General features: G+C 39.6%; 1 protein-coding gene across 3 annotated transcripts in view; it reads left to right on the top strand.

Annotated features, from left to right (window-relative positions):
* The window catches only part of LOC139996286 (A-type potassium channel modulatory protein DPP6), a 119739-nt gene that overhangs the window by 71527 nt on the left and 28180 nt on the right, over positions 1-20032 (top strand). For 2 of the 3 annotated variants that reach the window (XM_072020563.1, XM_072020562.1), the window contains exon 2: positions 13217-13461. In XM_072020563.1, coding sequence (XP_071876664.1) covers positions 13360-13461 — 102 coding nt within the window. In that variant the 5' untranslated portion in view covers positions 13217-13359. The remainder of the gene's footprint in view (positions 1-13216; positions 13462-20032) is intronic. The other variant, XM_072020564.1, reaches the window with a different exon arrangement.

Raw genomic sequence — 20032 nt, 5'->3', positions numbered from 1 at the left:
ACAACAGGTAGCTCTGCGAATTAATAAACCGATTAGATCGTGCGAGCACGGGGTCGACCTGGACTCGCAAGAAATTAATTCGTTGCAGGCTTGAAAACGCGAATGGAATATGTCGCTCTAGATATATCTCGGATTTTCGGGAAATATTTATGGGGAAACGAAGGAACGGAGCGAAAGTAAATAGAAACTCGAGATAGCACTAGCATGTGGGTATTCTGAATTTAATTTCACGTCGAATAGAGCTGTGTAAATATTAAGAGTGAAATTTAGTGGAAAGAAAGGACCCCTAATTTGTGTAAACTCACAAATAAAGTTGGAAATATGGGAATATGCAAATAAATCAAAATCTGGCGTCAGAATTGTTCGACTTATCTAGCGTTCTATGAGGAATCGTTCGTTTTCAGTTTGTTTGTTGTTCGTTAATCGGCGACGGCAAACTAGAGGAAGGGAAGCTGAGAGCGACCGCGTAATTCATAATTAAAACCGGCGCAGCGAACGACACCGTTGAAGCAGACTTACGAAGCTAATGAAAATAGGAGCTTTATGGATTAATTAAGCGCACGACACCAGACCCCAGCATTTGCGTTTCCCTTCGTAGACACAATTTGATTGCGTCTCGCGTCTTTTCCAGCTGCGCTGCAGCCTGTCACATTTCTCACGAAAGACGAATTCGGAAGATTTCACGCGTAATTCGGGAAATCGAAGCCCTTTGTCTTCGTACACGCCGACCTGGATTTACTTTCGCCAACGATCGTAATATATTTTCCATCAATCGTCCACGAGGAAAAAGATACTTGGCAAAAAAAGAGAAACTTTCGTCCAAGTTTTCCCCAAATGTTCTATATTAACGACACTTTACGCGTTGAGAAGTTTTCCTGCGGATCCTGAAACTTTCCGATGGTGTGAGTTGCTGCTGGTTTATGACTCACCGCTTGATGGACTCTCTTGACGACTCGGAATTATCCAAAATGATATATTATCGTTTTATTCGAATTCTTTGTTTAAGGACCGCAGTGTCTGAAGCACAATAATTAGTTATTTCACGGTTATTACGGTGAAAAATTACTAAGTTCGAGCCATTAAGAGGCATCATCGAGAGCTCCGAACCTATTCAAAGAGCACGCTGGATTCTCCATCACTGTTCGAACTCGACCACTGTCGAGCGTATAAAACATGGATTCCATCACAAACACAAATTCGTTCAACTTGCTTTTTCGCTCGACGCGCTTCGAGAATTACAAACTCATACTTTATACCGGGACGAGAAAACTCTCCGCTCGATTTTCTATTTCTCTCTCTCTCTCTCTCTCTCTCTCTCTGTCTTACTCTCTACGAGCTATCGACCGCGTGACAGAAACTTTTCCAATTATTCTCTTCGGCACATCGATACAACCAGTGGTAGCAATGGCTGCAACGAATATTTCTAAGCATCGCCGACCATGTGATTAAAACGGACGATCGCGCGTGATCGTTGAAACGCGCTCGTTTCCGGAAACCGAGCAGTTAATGCTCCTGCAAAACCGTTGCGCCGCAAACAATGGCGCAGTACCAACGACCAGGTCGATCTGATTCGTAAAAGTACGATTGCTGACGCGGCTCGGATCGTCAATCCCATTCGATTGGTCAGGTACCAGAAGCTAGAAAAATCAACCGGCTTCGAGCTGATTCCTAATGAATCGTTCGACGTTTAATCTGATGAGGTTCCCGTGAATTCGCTTCTATGATGTTAATGGATTAGACTAAGTTCTGTACTTGGTCTATGAGAATATGTAGGTTTATTATAAAGAACAATTTCTACTTTCCCGGTCTTAAAAATAGCTTATAAGCTGACGAAGTTTTGTAAAAAAACATACAATTAGAAAGATAAACAATATTTTAATATCATAGCAAGCGTTATATATTATGACAAGCATTTGAAGTCTCGGTTGAAACATTTTTCTCTTCTCCTTTTCTCTATGCTTTTTTTCTTCTTTTTCTACATTATAGTACCACAATCACTAACAATAACATGATCTATTTCTGACTGAAACCCGATGCAGACAAGCGGTATTTTTCTCGACCGTTTTCGACGTTGCCACGCAGTGGACTGAAACAGAGAACATGTAAAATAACGCTCATCGCGAAATGTGTGACAATCGTTCATGTATATATAATGTATACAAATGTACCCAACCGCACACATGGCAATTTTTATCCTCAACCAGCACTCCCGCTTGTGTTATTTCCTTTGTCTGCAATGAAACGGTCCGAATAATTCTCTGATATGTAACTTTCGATCATCATACGCGCTTCTTTTTATCACTGTATTAAATCTATTGAAAATAACCAATCGGATTCGCACTCTTTCCATGTGCCGCCTTCTAAACGACCAACGGTACTTATCTTCGCGCGAAAGAGCTCTAATTACCTCAACATAGCTCTTACACAAAAGTAGGACGATTCAACGCTCAGATCAGTCCTGTAGTTACAGATCGCATTATCTATTTCACAGACGTGGCAAATTACGAATTCTACAGTAGCTGGCTGCAGTCCACGTACGCGTGCATCTATCATCGTCGTTTCTCACAACGGTGTCTTCTATTCGCCAGGACAAATGACTTTGTTTGCGCCATGGAACAACTCTGATGGAACATTGATTAGCGGGACTCGGAAGACAGGCTAACTTTGTTCCCAGCGTGGACAGGTATTTATGGTCGAAGCTCGCTCGGCCATCGGGCCAATGGAATTCCGATTTGGTGAATACGGCCCGTGCGCTCGTGGATGAGCGAAGTTTTCGCAATTTCACCTCACGGCGAAACTTCCTACGTTTCTGGATGGTCGTTAAAAGTGCTGTGACGGTCTGCAGAGATGGCTGGTTTCGTTGTTCGTTTTAATTAAAAAGATGCTTCGATGGGGAAACGAGGGTGGGAATTGGTAGTTGCGATCCTCGAGTCTGGTAATGTGTCGTGTTAAAAGCAGAGCAACGCGACTAGATTTGTCGAGTTATCAACAAACTTTTGTATACAATTTTCGGTATTTTAGAGAAATACGTTTGATTGTATAGTGGTATACATAGTGAACAGTAAAATATATAACCGAATAAAAAAATAATGTACATGATCATTGTTTTTCTGTGTCTCGATTTATAAAATTGATCAGCATCATTCGATAAATCGAGTAGACGATCTAAGCCAACGATTTTTACACGTAACACTTGTTGAATCCGTCGACAGGACATGGATTTCGTAATGCTACGTAATGTCGTTTATTTTCCTTTGTCGTTGATATTATTAATATCCTTAAGAAAGGAATATTAATTCGCCTGATTTTAATAAGTCAATATACATTGAGCTGTTTGAAGTGAGATAACGAGTTAAAATAGTCGTTTCGTCGAAAGTAACTGTTTGAATGTCCTTGTCATTTGAACGTTGTTTCTTCGAGAACGAATAAACAGCGTGTAAGCAACGGAACGGCGGTCGTGAAAACTTTCGTGCCAACTGAAACGACATCATTTTAGATCTATACAGGGTAGTACACGCTTCTAGAGGCTGAGTTACTGGAAACTATAATCGGCTTTTGTGTGCTGATAAAGTAGTTCTAACCTCCGGGAAACGACGCGATGAATCACCTCGAAATTACAAGGATCCCTTGAATGTTCGTTGAATGTGTAATGATGTATACTACACGAGCAGAATTATGATTAAATTCCATTGTAATTAATTAAAGTCTGAGATGCTTTTAATCTTAATTGAACGACAGGTCTAAGACATTTTATGTAATTAATCCTATCTTGTAAATTAGGACTAGGACTACCCACCTGTACCGTGTATCCAAATATATTATACAAAGACCATTAGATTTGAAGTAACATTACAAAAGCGAATGCGTATATAGAATTATGCTTTAATAAAAGTCAACGTTAATTTTCTCATATGCACGAACTTATAGCGATGCTAAAAGTTTAAACGAATAGAAGCCTCTTTATTAAAAATAACATAATATATGGTAAACCCGTAATCACGTAGAATAGTCATATAGAAAAATATTTACAATTATCGAGTTTCATGAGAAATATTGTCATCCGTTCTACAGACATGCTTCTATAAATAGCGGAACGAGTCGCAGATGCAAGTGCCTTAATATCCGCAGCACTAACCTCGCTTCCTGCTTTCGATAGAACTTCCCGATATCACGAAACTAACACACGCGCATCGCAAGAAATATTCAGAAATATACGTCGCAATCAATGTTAAATATCGATTAAAGGATCCCAATTGCATTCGGAATCTGTACAAATGCCCAGTATAATTTTTTGGCAATTTTGGAGTTAAATTCTTTGTAACCCCCAAACTTTGTAGTCCAATTAGCATTTGACATTTGACCGAACTAATGAAAGATTTGTGATAAAAGTAATCAGAAAATACTCCGTAGCTATCGAGTTACGATTCGCAGTAAATCACTCATCGTAAACGCATTGAATGTGCACGCACGACTGGGTAAAGGCAGGGCCCAAGCCAGCGATGGAGACTGGAAGTCACGAAATAGCAGTAACGCGTATTCCTGGCCCATGAGTGGGTTGGGTCGAATATATCTGCCGAAACGTGCCAGAAGCGGAATTATCGTGAAATATACAGAGCGAATTCCAGCAAACGTGCATGCGATATTCTTCGCGCCGACCATAAATCATACTCGTCGAAAACGCGAATCGTTTCCGAGGAGAATTGGGAGGATTTCTGGTAATGCAATTACGGAATCGTATAATGGCTGCAGTGCACGACGAAACTTCAGCTAAGTTCGTTAGTTTCAGAGAAAATTAACGATACATTTCGGTAGATAAACGATCGAATTCGATGGAAATTCGTGTCTGTTTATCGCGACGCGACGATGACCGAAAATTGGACGGTGGAAAACGGGAAAATGGACTGACATTAATGATTATAAACGTGTTTACTACGTTGACGCGTTTTACATTTGCACGTGCCGCTGTAATATTGAAGGACCTCGTGAACGCGAGTCCCTCGCTGTTGACGTTTTCCCGGTACGTCGTTTTTCACGTAAATGACATTATGCGAAAACAGAGGTTTATTCGTTTCTCTTTTTGCTGGCTATATTTATCGCGTTATTATAGTGTAGTTTGTTTCAAAGGTGAAAAATTCGTTGAAAGGTGTACATGGACCATTATGAAACTGAATAAGTGTACAAACCTTATTGGTAGAATAATAATAAAAAAATCTTTAGAGTAATAATAAAATAAATGTAGATTATTGAAAGTTAGTAAAGGAATCCCATATAGAACTGTGTTACGAGTTAATGTTATAGGTCCTTACAATGTTTCAGTTTAAAAATGAAATAACTGTGTTTAGAGACTAGACTCGAAGACCGTCAAAACCGAGCTCGTTCCACTTCGCCCGCCGAATCCGCTTCGAATTCCACGTCGTTTTCCACCTTCGTTGTCTTTAATTTCTGGTAGGAGACCGGTAGCTTTTATCCGGTCTCGATGTCTCGCGAAACGACAAGATAGGAAACGGTTGATCTTCGCCTGAAATTGGCAGTTAAAGACGAAGAAATAAAGGCCCCTCAAAGACGCGTCGCAAGAAAACTTTAACGAACCAATTTGGCGCCAAGTGGTTGGCGAGCGAAAGGAAATGGACAGGACTCCGTGCGAAAGAAGCAGCCGTTGACGACGTTTCGCGGGATCTATTCAACGGAGCTGTGTGAAAATTCGATTAGCGTAAGAACTTTGCCTTTTTTACCATGTCCCGTGTAAATGTTTTTGCCAGAGACGCTTAACGAATGCCAGATCGTAAAAACGTCGCACCGCCGCAACGAAGTTCTCGGTTTAGCGATTTCCATCTTGGATGTCGAAGAAAAAGCGCGAGTACAATGGTAGAAAACATATTCAAACATCAAATAATTAAAAAGGAGCTTTTTATTACGCACAATACAAATCCCTCTTAAATTTCGTTATCGCGAGACAAATACGTGAATCGTTATTCAGCTTGCAGACACTAGTCCCGTTATTTTAATCCTGCAGGTTGTCGAGTTTTTATGCTCCGATTTTTGTTCCTATCTAAAGAAACGGCAAGATTTGGAACGTTTTATCTCATTCGCTACGAAAGACGTACTTACCTATACATCCTCAAATATCGAATACATAATTATTTGCTAAAAGAATACGTACATATCTTCTATAATACAGAATGATTTTTACTTTCATTTATGTAGCGACTTACTAATACATTTGGACATTTACTAAAAAATTTCTATGAGTAGATTCTTTAATTATACTTAAACATCACCTCAATAACGATTCTGTTATATTTCCCTTAAACTTAAGAAATTTTCCAACAATAGAAAGATACAGTTATGTCAAAAATCCTATTTTTAATCTAAACCTAATCCATAGCGTAATATTAATACTCCTTTTGCTTGCTTTTGATTGAATCCTTTTAACTGAGACAGCATCGTGAATGTTTCATGGAGAAACAAAATCTCTGAAGATAAATCCATCGAGCGAATTCGTCGGCAACTTTCGAACAACTTGAAACACGCACGTGCGTGAAACGCGTCTGCCATCAATCTCCATTGCGATTTCGGTTTTGTCGTTTAGACAGGGCTGACAACTGTGGAGGATTAATCCAGTTAGCCTGGCCACCGTGGACTGTGACTGATGAATGAAATCCGGGGTGGCCGACCTTATTTTGCGTCAACCATTGCCCCAGTCCCTCCACGGCGCCTGCATCCCCTTCGCTGCTCTGCCTACCCTCTCTTTCTCTCCCTCTGGTTTCCAGCAACCCTCCTACCACCGTTCGAGCGAAGCTTCGAGCCCACACAGTCTGCCGCACTACTGACGTAACACATCCCCTTCTGACGTCACGACCTGGGAGCAACGTGGTAACCCTTTCACCAGGACAACGTCCTCTTTCCGTTTTTCCTCTCGTTGCTTGCACGCTGCTCTTGTGATTCTGCCTTTCCTCATCCGTTGTTATCAATCGTTGTATGCGGTTAATCTTGGAACTGTTTATGGAATCTGCCCTAATTACCACATTAGTTTCTGACAGCATTGTAGCGTATTGTTCTTACCCGCGAATATGTTCGTTCGAGAATTAACCCTTTCACGTTGCAATGTACGCAACGCTGTATTCTCCTAAGTTATTAACCGACTGAACCAGCGGTTCTGCAACAATGCTACGCGTACCATTGGTGATATATTAGAGTGGTTGGGTGACACGTGGATAACTTGTGTAATATATTAGATTGTAACATACACTATGGCTAATAAGTATTCGGATATTTTAGCTATACATGGCGGTACACGAATGTTGGTAATTAATTACAAAATCAAAATTTAGATTTGAATCTAACGTAGATTCGTGTAAAATTTTGACGTGGAATTCAATTTCGTCTAACGAACTTAACTCCGCGAAATTTTAAAATTCCCACGTTTTCGACGTTTGGTCGGTGCTGGTGAACTAGAAAAATTTCGCCGTATCCTTACGAATCTACAAACCTCGCATGTGCTTGTCAAAAATACCGACGTCCATCGTTCCGTTTCTATTCTACAATTTCGACAATTGCCAATTAAAACTCACCGAATCAATCAAACGTGTCTAGCAATAAAAAAGTAGAACTGAAAAAAGAACCGGCTCTGATTCCTCCTAAAAAAGAAACAATTCTGCTTGTCACCCCGCTTGCTCGTTTGCGAGCAACTAGCAGCAGCGACGTGTCCAGAATATCAGTTCTGAAATTCCGACGATTCGTTTAGAATGAAAGGTCGTCTCGAGTGAAAATTCGGTGCAACTCGGGAAGCAATGTTTAAAGCAGAGTTGCGACAATAGAGCACAGAACTTTAATTAAGGTTAATCCGTCTTGGAGGGGGCGTGACTCGTTCGCCACGGACGTTGAAAAGTTCAAAGTGCCTCGGTGCCAATCTCGACCGCCTTCTATCGGCTTCCTGACGAATGAAAAGAAGCCGGTGATGTAATTAAATGATTCCTTCGGGCAATAGCTTTTGGCCAGCCGACGGCTCCCTCATTATCTAACTTGCCCGCAAACGCTCCTTTCCCCATCCCCTTTTGTCAGCTTGGACTGAGCGCGATGGATGCAATTCAATCCCAGGCGAAGAAAGCGAGAAGATCTTGAAAACGATTTAATAGACGTACCCTCGACACCGCGTCAGCTGGATAGACGATAATATCGTTAAAAGTTGGACGAGGCTGCCCTCTGGCTTGATCCTCGACTTTGACGCTCGACTTGATGTATTCGACGAATCTTGTCCAAGTTCTTGGATAATTCATTTTGCAATCATCGAATAATTTCTCGAAGCGTGAAGATGAGAAAAATATAAGATTTTACAGTAATGATCAGTTTTAAAATGGAAATATAAATCGCGAAGCAGTGGAATAATTCCATGTAACGATGGAATAATAAAAAATAATTATATTGAAAATATTGATTCGAAAAGTGTATTTCTGATATTAGATACACCATTTTTTCACAAAATATCATAAATTTGTCATCTGTTGTTAAAATATCTTCTACATATATCTGTTATACTTTACTTAAATTTCAACGCTAAGATAATAGGAGGTAAAACGATTTAAAGAAGATTGTCAATGAAGGTGATGAGAGAGCGGGATATTGGATCCATAGAAACGTGTTCAATAGAAGGTAGAATGCGGAATGGTATCATGTCGAAACAGTAATTTTGCGATTCTGCAGTAAAACATTGGCGTATTGAAATCCACTGGTTCAGATACATAGTACTTTTACGACATCGTGTCACATCGAACTGGGCGGCAAGCAGAAATGATGCATGCGGTCGTACATGTACTGTATTTTCATCCAATTTCTCTTTACGAAACAGCAATGCGCGGAACGATAGAAAAGCGCCAACCAAATTATAAGGTTTCCGGTAACCAGCGCTTGCATAAAGAATGCCCTTCGTTTACCGTGGCCACGATAAACAATAAACGCGACAACGTTATGAAGCGGTGTCCTCTTACGTTGCATAGTCCAGACAATTTCAAATGTTGATCACGTGGACCATTCTTTATATGAGTTGGTTCATTTACTCACGTTATAACAACGAAAGGAAATACATATTTGATAAGGTAGAGCTTGAATAGAGGGGTTATCAAACATAACTGTGGTTAATAATATTAGGACGATAATAACAAGCTGATTATACCATAACTCTTGCTGTATTCGATAAACTATAACTCTTAGCCTTAATTTTCCAAACTATGAACTCTCACTGCTCTTTCCTTTCTTAATCAAGTACTCTTATATTATTATATTATATATTATGGTTAATAACCATTTAAGCTTTCATATCAATGTCTTCTCAACTTTTACTTTTTTAGTTACTTTAATCGAAGTAACCATTCTGACTTAGAAGAGATTCGGATATTTCACTTTCGTTATACGCATCGTAAGTAATACAGCGCGAAGACATCCGCTTGTATCAAGGGAAGACACGAGCACATGATAAACGATGGAAATGGCGTGATACAAAAAACGTAAAATGCGCTATTCTCTACGGTGACGAAAATGACACTTGGTCTATAATAGCGTGAATAAAAGTTTCAGGTTAATGGCCGGCAGGCAACGGCAGTTAAATCGCTGTTCCGCGACGCAGTTTTATAAATGCAATCACGAGAATTTAAATGGTGGAGGCGTGCTGCGAGTGAAGCGCAAGACTGGAAGGACGATGAATCCGAGGCGGAAAGGAAGTATCGTGCGTTTCTCGTGCCGTTCGTATTTCCTGCTCTTTGCATTCCTTTTACGTCCCATAAATTCCCGCCAACTGAATCGCTAGTTCGTTATCACGATCTATGTTTCACAGTCGCTTCCGGAACGCGTTCAGGCGGTCTACCGAATGAGCGCCCGATATTGCGGAGAATGTTAATCTCCGCGGTTGATCTAGCGATCATCCGGTTTCGAATTTCATAAATTTTGTACGTGACGTGCTGACTGTAAGAAACCTACTCGCGGAGGATCAATATAAATACAGTCATTCCATTATAATTATTTCAATTATATAAATATTTTACTATTAGAAAAATCTTCTTTTAAAAATATTAGCATAAAAAAACAAGAGAAATTATTGGGAAATCATTATCCCTCATCCGTCCTTTGTCTTTGCTTCTTACCGAATTGATACATGCTCGTATCTATGGAGCTAAATGAATATTTGATGGGACTTGGATTACCATGAATTTGAAGAGTGGAACTTTCCCTTTATAATGGTCTGGTTTTATTTTTTTTTTCAAAACATGCAGTCTCTACGATACTTTGGAAAACGGAGGTTTTTGTTAGTCAAACGTCGTTCGGATCGAATTCTCTAATTTGGTGATCGAGGGTATAGAGTTCTCCAATTTGGAGGTCATTTCTCGAGTTCGTATCGAGTTCTCTAAATTAATGGCCGTTTAGGTGGAATGCTGTAATTTAGATGTCAAAGGATATCAAGTTCTACAGTTCGAAGGTTATCTATGTCGAATTGTGCAATTTAGGAGTCGAAATTCAAATGTCAAGCACGTTGAAGTTTAGGACTTGAAAAACGTTCGATTTCTACCGAAATAAAAATACCGAATTCTATCATTTAAGGATAAAGAATATCCTGCAACGTCGAAAAGAAGTACATTTTTCGAGTGAAAATAAATACTACAACGCAGCAGATAGCAATATTTATCTTTAAAACTCTAAAATCACTAAATGCTGTTGGAGTAAAGCTATTATTACATCAATTCAGAGTTCTCACGAGTGAAACATCTTCGAGACCAAAGTTCAACGCCTCGGGGAGCATCTAATCCTACTAGATGTCGATACGAGTAACAACTATCGAGTCCCTTGAAACATACTTCTTTGGTGTGAAGGTATCGGGCCTAGTCCCACGTCTCCTGAGTCCCATAAGTTCAGGCTCATCTGTAGCTAGCTAGATTTTCCAGAACGTGAAGAGTTTCCTCAAAATCTCTACCTACTAAGGTACTCGACGAACGTTCGTCCGCGAAGGATGCATTTAAGTTTTCAAGGACTCGCGCGATGTTCCGATCACGATGTTGCGTTTGGTTAGTTGCGAGATGTGCTTCGTCTGAACTGTAAAGGATCTCGAAAATTCACCGGAGCTTCCTGAAGGGTCGACGAGTAGATAAGGACGTCTAAACGTGGAAGATTTGGAAATGATGAAACATTAAACTCTCGTGAGTGCATTATGATGACGGAGATATGATAAAGATGTAAAAGTATGTGTACTATCTCGTTCATGAATATCTGGATACTTAAATGGAGTTATAGCGCAATAAAATCGTGATTATCAGAGCATAGATTATCAAGAACATTAATTATTGATACATTATTTAACAAAGAATTTAAGAGTATTTTCCTTTAGGTGTATAAAGAAGATTAGATTAAAATAAGAATAGAAACTGAAAGAAATTGATTCATTTTTACTAAAGCTTCTGCTCCTGTTTAATATTGATATTGATAAAACAGTTCACAATACTCGTATACGTGGAGATACAGAAGTGTTAAGTGTTTCGTAATTCGTTTCTTAAGTTTAGCATACGATGCAGCAGCTCGCGTGTATTTAGAATTTATTGTACATAGCCGCGCAGGCTTAATCGCGATTTGAAATTTAAATTGAAAATAAACTAATGGCTGGCTGTGTGCGTTCTCGTCCGGAAATTTTGACTTTAATTAAATTATTCATAGGGGATGGCGGACAGGCCGAGCGGTGTAATCCTTTATTCAGGTTTAATTCCCTGGAGAATTCGTAATTATCCTTTGTCCCTATCCCTCGTCAATGATTCAAAGTGTCCATTCATGCTTTCCACGAACTTGTAGGACATATATTGATGTTGCTTGACATCATGGAGCGAGAAAAGTTATGAAATATGCTATAATTGATAATTGATAAATGGAAAAAAATCGAAACTTTATATTAAATACAAATTCAAGCGCTGTATGTGATAGGATCATTTATTTTAACGTTTAAGGCTAGTGGCCTAATACTTATGAATGGACATGTATATCGTTTATTACCCTACATACGTTCTCAACTCTAAAAACCAGGGATTTATTATCATTTTCAAATTGATTAAATTCGATGACGTAATGGGACTTGATAATTAGCGAAAATTATCGCCAAATTAAAATTATAAAACGACGCTATAAATAATTTACGTGATCATCGGCGGGAATAAAAATCAGATAAGACTAACGAAGTGGCAGACAAGAATGTCGATGAAGCGTCTCATGCAAATTACCATGACATTTCATGAGAATCGTCCTTAACCTTTTTCCTCGCTGACCGAAGCTCTAATCAAATAATCGATATTAATCGACCTGAAAACGATTCACACTATTCGCTCGATCATGGAATCCAAACGACGAGGCCGTGTTTCGATAAAGTTTCGATTCGTTATTTATCTTCGTGTTTAACTTAACCGATTGCCGTGGCTCAATTCGATCTTCAGTTTCAGTTTCTTGTTATTCTTCTATCCACTTCCGACTTGCCCTTCGTGAATTCTTTCGGAAACTGTTCTCCAATCTTTCTTCGATTACCCTCTAACTGGATGAAACTTTATCGGGCTGTGTGTCTTGTTTAAGGAGCGGCAAAACGCAGAACAGTAGCCTTGTTATCGTTTCTGGTACTTATATAGTCTTGTTTGATACCCCGTAGTTAAGATGAAAGGAAAAGAAGAAGAAGAAAGCCGAAATAAATGACGAAGATGGGAGAGAATAAAGTTGGCCTCATCATGGCTTTGAAACCAAATAGCGAATACTGATAGAGTTTACAAGAGTAATCTTACAAAATGAGACTAAGAACGAAGAAAAAGGAGATTATGTATCTTTGATGAAAGAACTTTTCCTTATTCCATGACCAGTTAACGAAGAAAAATTCCCCATTTTAAGTGATACTATCCATCGTAATACTTCTACGGTAAAGCTCCATTTACTTGAACTTGTCGGGGAACAAAACAGTTTATATAATTGGAATTCATATAATACGAGCTGAGAAATCCTTCGCGTTATCAATTATACTTTATTCACATAATAGAAGCTCGCGTTCAGTTAAGTCGTTAAATAAAGTTTCGTTTCGATAAATAGAGTTCAGATAAATTGAGTTCCACTTTAATTTATCAACTATAATTTAATATAATTTTAACGTGACTCGACAAACAATTTATAACGCTTCGATGCTCAAATTGAACCAATTTCGTTCACCTTGTTTCAGGTGAGGAACTGTGGATTGCTGGTGTAAGACCTCGGCCCCAGGAGTGGCCCGGGGGTTACCCTGGGGACCTTGGGCAAGTGTTTGTGCAAGGACGAAGCTGTTAAGAACGACGAAGGACACGGGAGGCGGAGGAGGAGGCCGCTATGAACGCCAGCGTCAACATCGAGAGGAACTCCTGGCGGCTGCCTCCCGACGAGACCGTCCAGGTCGCCGATCCCCGTTCAAAGTCAGCCCAGGTAAAAGAGGTAAATCGCTCCAGCAGTCCATCGTGCGTTTCCCCCCTCAGATATACGTTGTCGATTCGAGATCGTTCGAGGTTCGTCGTAACGCGGCGAAAATTCGTCAGGTTTTCAACGCATGATTCTGTCTAGTGTCTCTTCACTTCTCTGACAATCACTGATCGTAGTTGTGGGAACTTCTATATGGGATCTGGCACCATAGACTAGTGCACAGGATGTAAAATACGTTGGTGTATAGTTTGAGGGATATTTTGGGTGAAATAAAAATGAGACGATCTTTGAAGATTTCGTGGGAATTTGTAAATAAATCTTTGCCAAGTACAGACAAACAAAACATTCACGATTTATTATTGTGTCGATGGTTTCGATACATTAATCTTTCTGAGGCCTTCGAATTTTTTATATCCCAATTTTCAAGCGAGAAAAAGATTTTTAATCCTTAATCTTAGATTCTATTTTTAATCATACAATTTTATTTTTAGAAAGCTTGTTGTTGCTGGTTGTAAGTACCATGTATTGTCAATTGTCTCATTTTTGTTAGAACAAGTCCCTTAAACGCGTGTACAATGGAATTTTACATATATCTCGAATGTTTTGTCTTTCTTCCTCGTAATACCGTTAGCGGTATCGCAGTTATTATGGTTGACTGGTAGCAATGGTACCTAGCCGAAAATATTTTATAGTAGCAGTCACGACTAACTTAATTGAAACGCATGCTAGTACGAGGATTTTGCATTTGAGGTGGAATGAGATCGATGGTTGTGAGTTAGAATACCGAGTAAGATAGAATTTTAGCTGTGTAGCGTGTGCCATACTGTTACAAACATTATACAGAGTGCGCCTGTTATATACATATAAAGGTACACGTTAACATAATTTCAAGATAACATGACACAGTTCAGACAGTTTCCGCACAGAAAATTCATTGGCGCAACATCGCATCTGGTAGTCGTTAACATGACTGTTAAATTAACTTGTTGATCATTAACGAAGCGGGAATAGCCGGCGAAATGCGTTGTCCCCTCGTTCGAATTGGACACCATTCTTAAATTAAAAATGAAAAATGAAAAAATTACCGATTGCTGACAATTTAGTCAATTAAACGATCTCAACATCTAAGAATTTGAAAATTGAAAATGCTACAAATAGACGTGAATTCGAACGTTTGGAAATTTCAACTTAAAACTTGGATGTTAAAAAGCTTTAAAGTTCGAACAGTTGAAGTTCATAAAAAATTGTTACGATTAAAATCCATTCTCTCGGCGAAGACCATTTACTCGAGATATTGTCGCGTTCAAAGCAGAAATTGCACGCATCCTTTTTCACGTTTCATTAACTGCGCTCTGTTTCGAGTACCTGCCTCCGGTTTACGAGTGTTTCCCCACCCGAAATAAGGACTAGTATACCGTTTCCACACTGGCGGAGTGGTCTTTTTAAGCAGCGATCTCTGAATTAACGAAACAATTAATGGAAAGGAGCGTGAATGAACGAGTCCGTAAAGTCGTCGTTTCTCACAGTAGCAGCCAGTGAATTTTCCACAAAGACGAGCTCCAAGTGCCAGTAGGAATTAAGAATTTAAACAAAAGAGTTATAAACTTTTCGTGTACAAGAACACTGATCGTATTCCTCGTGTTCACTTCAGTTTACGTCTCTCTTACACCTCTATAAACGATCATATGCTTTCAACAATAAACGGAAGATTCCTATCTTCTCCAATATCAACAACGAATGATTTCTGCTTGTTTCATAACAAAAATTCTAATAGTAATTGACGCGTGACTTGTACATCCCTATAAATCTGACTATTTAAGACGCTCCTGATGATTAACAAGAAAATGTTTGAAACAGAATTCCACTGACATAAAAAAGACTTTCAAGAGCACCATTTTTCATATAGAAACAGCAGTAGTTTTGTATTTTTATATCCTTCTGATCATATTTCTACGAAATGCTAATCAGCTTGAACAACATTCAACTCGAACCGTTTATCATCGATTAATCAAACTCGCAAATACGAAAAGCGTCGAACGTCTTCGATTGGCGTGGATTCGATAAAAAGTTCCGGCAGATTTAGAAGGCGACGTTGGAGGTCGAGGAGAGAGAGAGAGAGAGGCACGTGACTAATTACGTAGCACGAGACGAATCGGAGAGAAGAAGAGGATAGCCGAGAAACGGGTATTCATTATGCAAAGCTGGCTACTAGCTTCGCTCCCTTTGTTTCCTCAGCTCTCGTCAACGGCCACGCGGGAATTGACTGTCGGGAGGACTCGCGACTAACCGTCCTATCGTGTCAACTAAACGCCATGTTGCCAACCGAGGACACCTTTGAGGAGCCCTTGAGAAAGTTAATTATGCAAAGAATGCGAGAGAACGGCGTGGAGCGTTCGGCGAGAAACGACCCCAGCCGCGCCATCTCGAGATGGAAAACTAGCGCGTTTGGAGGAAATCTAGCCGACTGCGAGCTGCAGATAACTGGCGACCGATTTCCCCTCGCATAATTCACCGGTAACCGAGTATCCTCGGGGCTCTCCCTGCGTTTACCATTCGCATTCTTCAGAAACTCTCGAGTTTTCGTCGGCTGATTGCTTCTTTGGTCCGATTGAAATTTCGCTGGATGATGAGGACTGTTCTCGTGAAAAACGAAGGTAAATATAACGGAAGGAAATTGAGAAATAATTATCGACCAGCGAAAGACCAAAGACATCGAAGTTTCGAGAGTTTCCTGGCGAGGTAGGAGCGTGGCGCTATGGTATGCGTGTACAGTATTGAGCAAAAGTTCCGGGATGCTTGGTATATTTAGAATAGGAAAGAACGAACGTTGGAATTGTTACGTTGTAGAAAATTCGTTCACACTTTCTTTAACCCTCGAATGCGTGATTTCTCCAAATATAACAAGACATTTTAGTATTGCCAATTTAAAAATGCATTCAAGTCTTTTGTATCTTTATTTGGTAAAAATATTTGTGCCAAATAGCGAAAAGATACGTAGAAGATGCATATATTGAAGTCGTAAATTAATTATTATAATAATTATAATATACTTCTCCGTTGATTAATCAAACTTGAAGATACGATAGCGTAATATATGATAGCGTAATTTGTAAAATATTTTCACTTCGTATCGTTTTAAATATAGACAAATGCTAGATTTATTTTAGTAAAAATTACATTCAAATAAGCATACAGTGATTTATGGATGGTAATACATATGCGTCATTCCACAGCGGTCTTTCACTTCTCGAGTCTGACTCGCGCGAGCCTATACTACTCGAACGATGGCTGGCTTGTGTGCTATACACTCGTGCCGCGGCTAAGTGGCAATCGACGTTTATTAACCGATCAGCGGGTTGGTTACACGGGTACAGTCGATCGATCGAAAAACGCTGATTGCCGGTTACTAGATACACGCGTAATACACGAAGTCGAGGGCTTTCACCCACTTGCGGATCGTCGATTAACGAACAATTAATTCAGTCATCGGCGAAATTGCCCAGAGAATAGCCAGAGATTCGAAAACACGATATTACCAGGTGTATCGACAAATTGTTTATCTTTCAAGCCTTTTTTATCTTTCTAAGTTTTATTGTTGTCTTTTTACGGCGAGTGGTGGCTAGGTAAAGAGAGAATGTTATTGAGCTAGCTTCAAAGAGACATTCCTGGCGTACCACTTACGAACCGTCGATAAACGAACTATTAATTCGGTCAGTAGCAGAGCAGCTAGGTCAAAGACTCGAAAATACGATAACAGTATTTATAAATTTACGCAGTTTTATTACATACAGTTTTATCGTTTTTATTGCTTGTATTTCACGGTGAATGACAACTAATGGAGTTAATACTAAATTTGCTTAAAATATGAGGGCAGAGATTCGACAGTACAATAACAATAAAAGTATCTATAAATTAACGTAACTTATAGCTTCACTGTGATTTATCCATAGCGAGTAACGTCTATGGACCGAGAGAATGTCATCGTGCGTGCTTCAAAGAGGCATTCTTGGCGTAACCTTAAAAGGAGAAGTTTGGAAATAGTTTACGCGATGTCGTAGAAAATCCCACTGATCCTATGGACCTGTATATAACACTCTCTCTCTCTTTCTCTCTCTCTCTCTCTCTCTCTCTCTCTCTCTCTCTTTCACCGATACCACTATTTATAAATCGAACTCTGGTAAATATTACGTGTGCGCGTATGTACGTACAGTTATAATTCCCTAGGAACGGCGAGGCGCGGAGAAAGCGGCACTGGAATTCCGGATCGATAGAACTGAAGCCTTCAGCGGGAAAATCTAAATTTATACCGACTGTCGGAATACAACTGCGTGTTTGGATAACATTTACATACCGCGCGACGTTGTCGCGCGACGAGAGCAACGGGCTCGAGCGAATTTTCAGACGCATGCAGATTTATTCATGAAAGACCACGTTGCAGGATTGCGACGTCAACTATCCCTATAACTGGCAGGAACTCAGCGGTCAAATAATTTTCATCGCCTTCCGGTATCCGGAATTGTTTTATATAACACGTTATATATATACAACTACTTGAGTTGGAGAAATTTGCGTGGGAAATATATGAGATTATCACAACCATCCTATTATCGCCGTTGCTTGTTAAGCGAGTTAACGTTCGACGCTGTGAAATAGCAATTTCATGGTTCTCGTTTCTTGTGTATATTACGAACAAATACATTAGGCAGAAACGATATAATGTGGGTGTAAAATCCGTTAGGTATTAAAGCCTATGCGTTTTGAGAGATGAAACGTGTAATACGAGATATTTTTGCCAGTAATAAACTCGGTAATTATTCATATAAGTAATTATTTAGTTTACCGATTATTTTCCAAATTTCTCTATTCGATTCCAATTGATTTTTGATTTAAGTTACATTTCGATAAAAAAGACAGTCGACTCTTTTCAAAGCCATCAATCGTCTTGCTCATCTAACCTTTTTAATAAATTCTGAATATCAAATGAATGTTTATCAGTGCACGCTAGTGAACATCTCTCGATATCATTTCCATTCTACCATCAAATATTCCATCATATTCCAGTCCAATAGACCACAATCGTCGAGGTTGCACTTTCGAGTTCAGAAATTCTCATTATCTGGAAACAGACGTGGTCGTGAAATGAAATGACGCGGCTTCTCGGAGGAAGTTTGGTGCGATGATCGGCACGGAAAAGTGAGACTCGATGGCAAAGGTCGCCGTTTCGCGAGATTGCATCGTGCTCGTTAATGAATCGTCGCGATAACGTCACTGTCGATCGTTAAACGCGTCGTTGTTAGGCGCGAATCGCCAGCATCGCACCGAAAAGGACTCGAAAAGCTTCCAGTTGTCAACCACGACCAATTATGAGGGCGAGCTTTCTCGACGGTTTGGCTCCTCTCTCAAAAGGATTTTCCTGTCGACTCTTCTGTGCAGTTCGCTGCATGGCTAAATTGCACCCCCGGTGGATTCCTTCCAGGCATTCTATCGACATACCTCGATATTTCTTTCACCTGAAGCTATCTTTCCTTTTAAACACGTGAAAGGGGTGGCCGTGTTTGACTCTAGTCGATTCGTTTTGCTCGCGATTTTTTTGTCGAACAAAAGTACTTTTCTGACAATATCTTATTTGTTTAAGGCAAATATTATACACGAAGGAACAACACGTTGAAACTTGTACACATATACATAAAAAAATCAGGTGATTTTTGATAATCAGTAAGAAATTCTTAAAATCGTTGATTACTATGTTATTTAAGATCGTAGGGCATAAAGAGATTATATGTTCAACATTGCAATTAGAATCGTATCAATTATGTGTATACTAGCTATAAAAAGTATTTTCTCGTCATTGTGCCTACTAATTAATTAAGCCCAAGTATCTCAAATTACATATTACTATTATACATAATTACTACACATATAATTACTTAGCACAATTGTTGATTCATTATTTTTCTAATAGTAAAAACATCCAAATAATACTATTATAATTAATACTTTAACACTAACAAACAAAAATTAATGTATATACTTCCAACTAAAAAATATCGATTTACTTGATAATTTTTTTACAAATTTTCCTAAATACGGGCGACCAATTTAATCCCCTTCTTAAAAGAATTTCGCATCCAGGCGAAAAACCTTTTCACGCGATAAGCTTCGAAACATGCTCGCCTTCACACAGGTCACCGCTAGGCTATAAAGTGACACGGGCCAACTACCTGTTTCACGGTTGTAAGAGCTGTCCACGAAACTGGGAACTAGTAGTTTGAGAGGATGGGGCACCGCGGAACTAGCGAATAACACGATGGTGGCTGCGGAGGGCGAGAAAGCGAGCATGCATAGAGAAACGCGGAATCAACTTGAAATCGCCATTTAGTATGCGGGTGAGGTCGAGGCCTCTTTGAAACAGTATGCGTGCGGCTCACTATGCCCATTACACAGTCTCGGGGAACTGAGCATACTGAAAGCAACAATTGCTCCACTTGACCCTTTAATCATCCGTGTTGCGTGTTATCTAGGGAACTCTCTGATAAGAAGTCTCCGTGGGATCTACTTTGAAAAGCCTCGTAGAATAATTAACCTG

The sequence above is a fragment of the Bombus fervidus genome, chromosome 17 (assembly GCF_041682495.2).
Source record: "Bombus fervidus isolate BK054 chromosome 17, iyBomFerv1, whole genome shotgun sequence".
NCBI classification, from domain to species: Eukaryota; Metazoa; Arthropoda; class Insecta; order Hymenoptera; family Apidae; genus Bombus; species Bombus fervidus.
The sequence above is the reverse complement of the archived record's forward strand: the minus strand, read 5'-3'. Positions and strand labels throughout refer to the sequence as shown.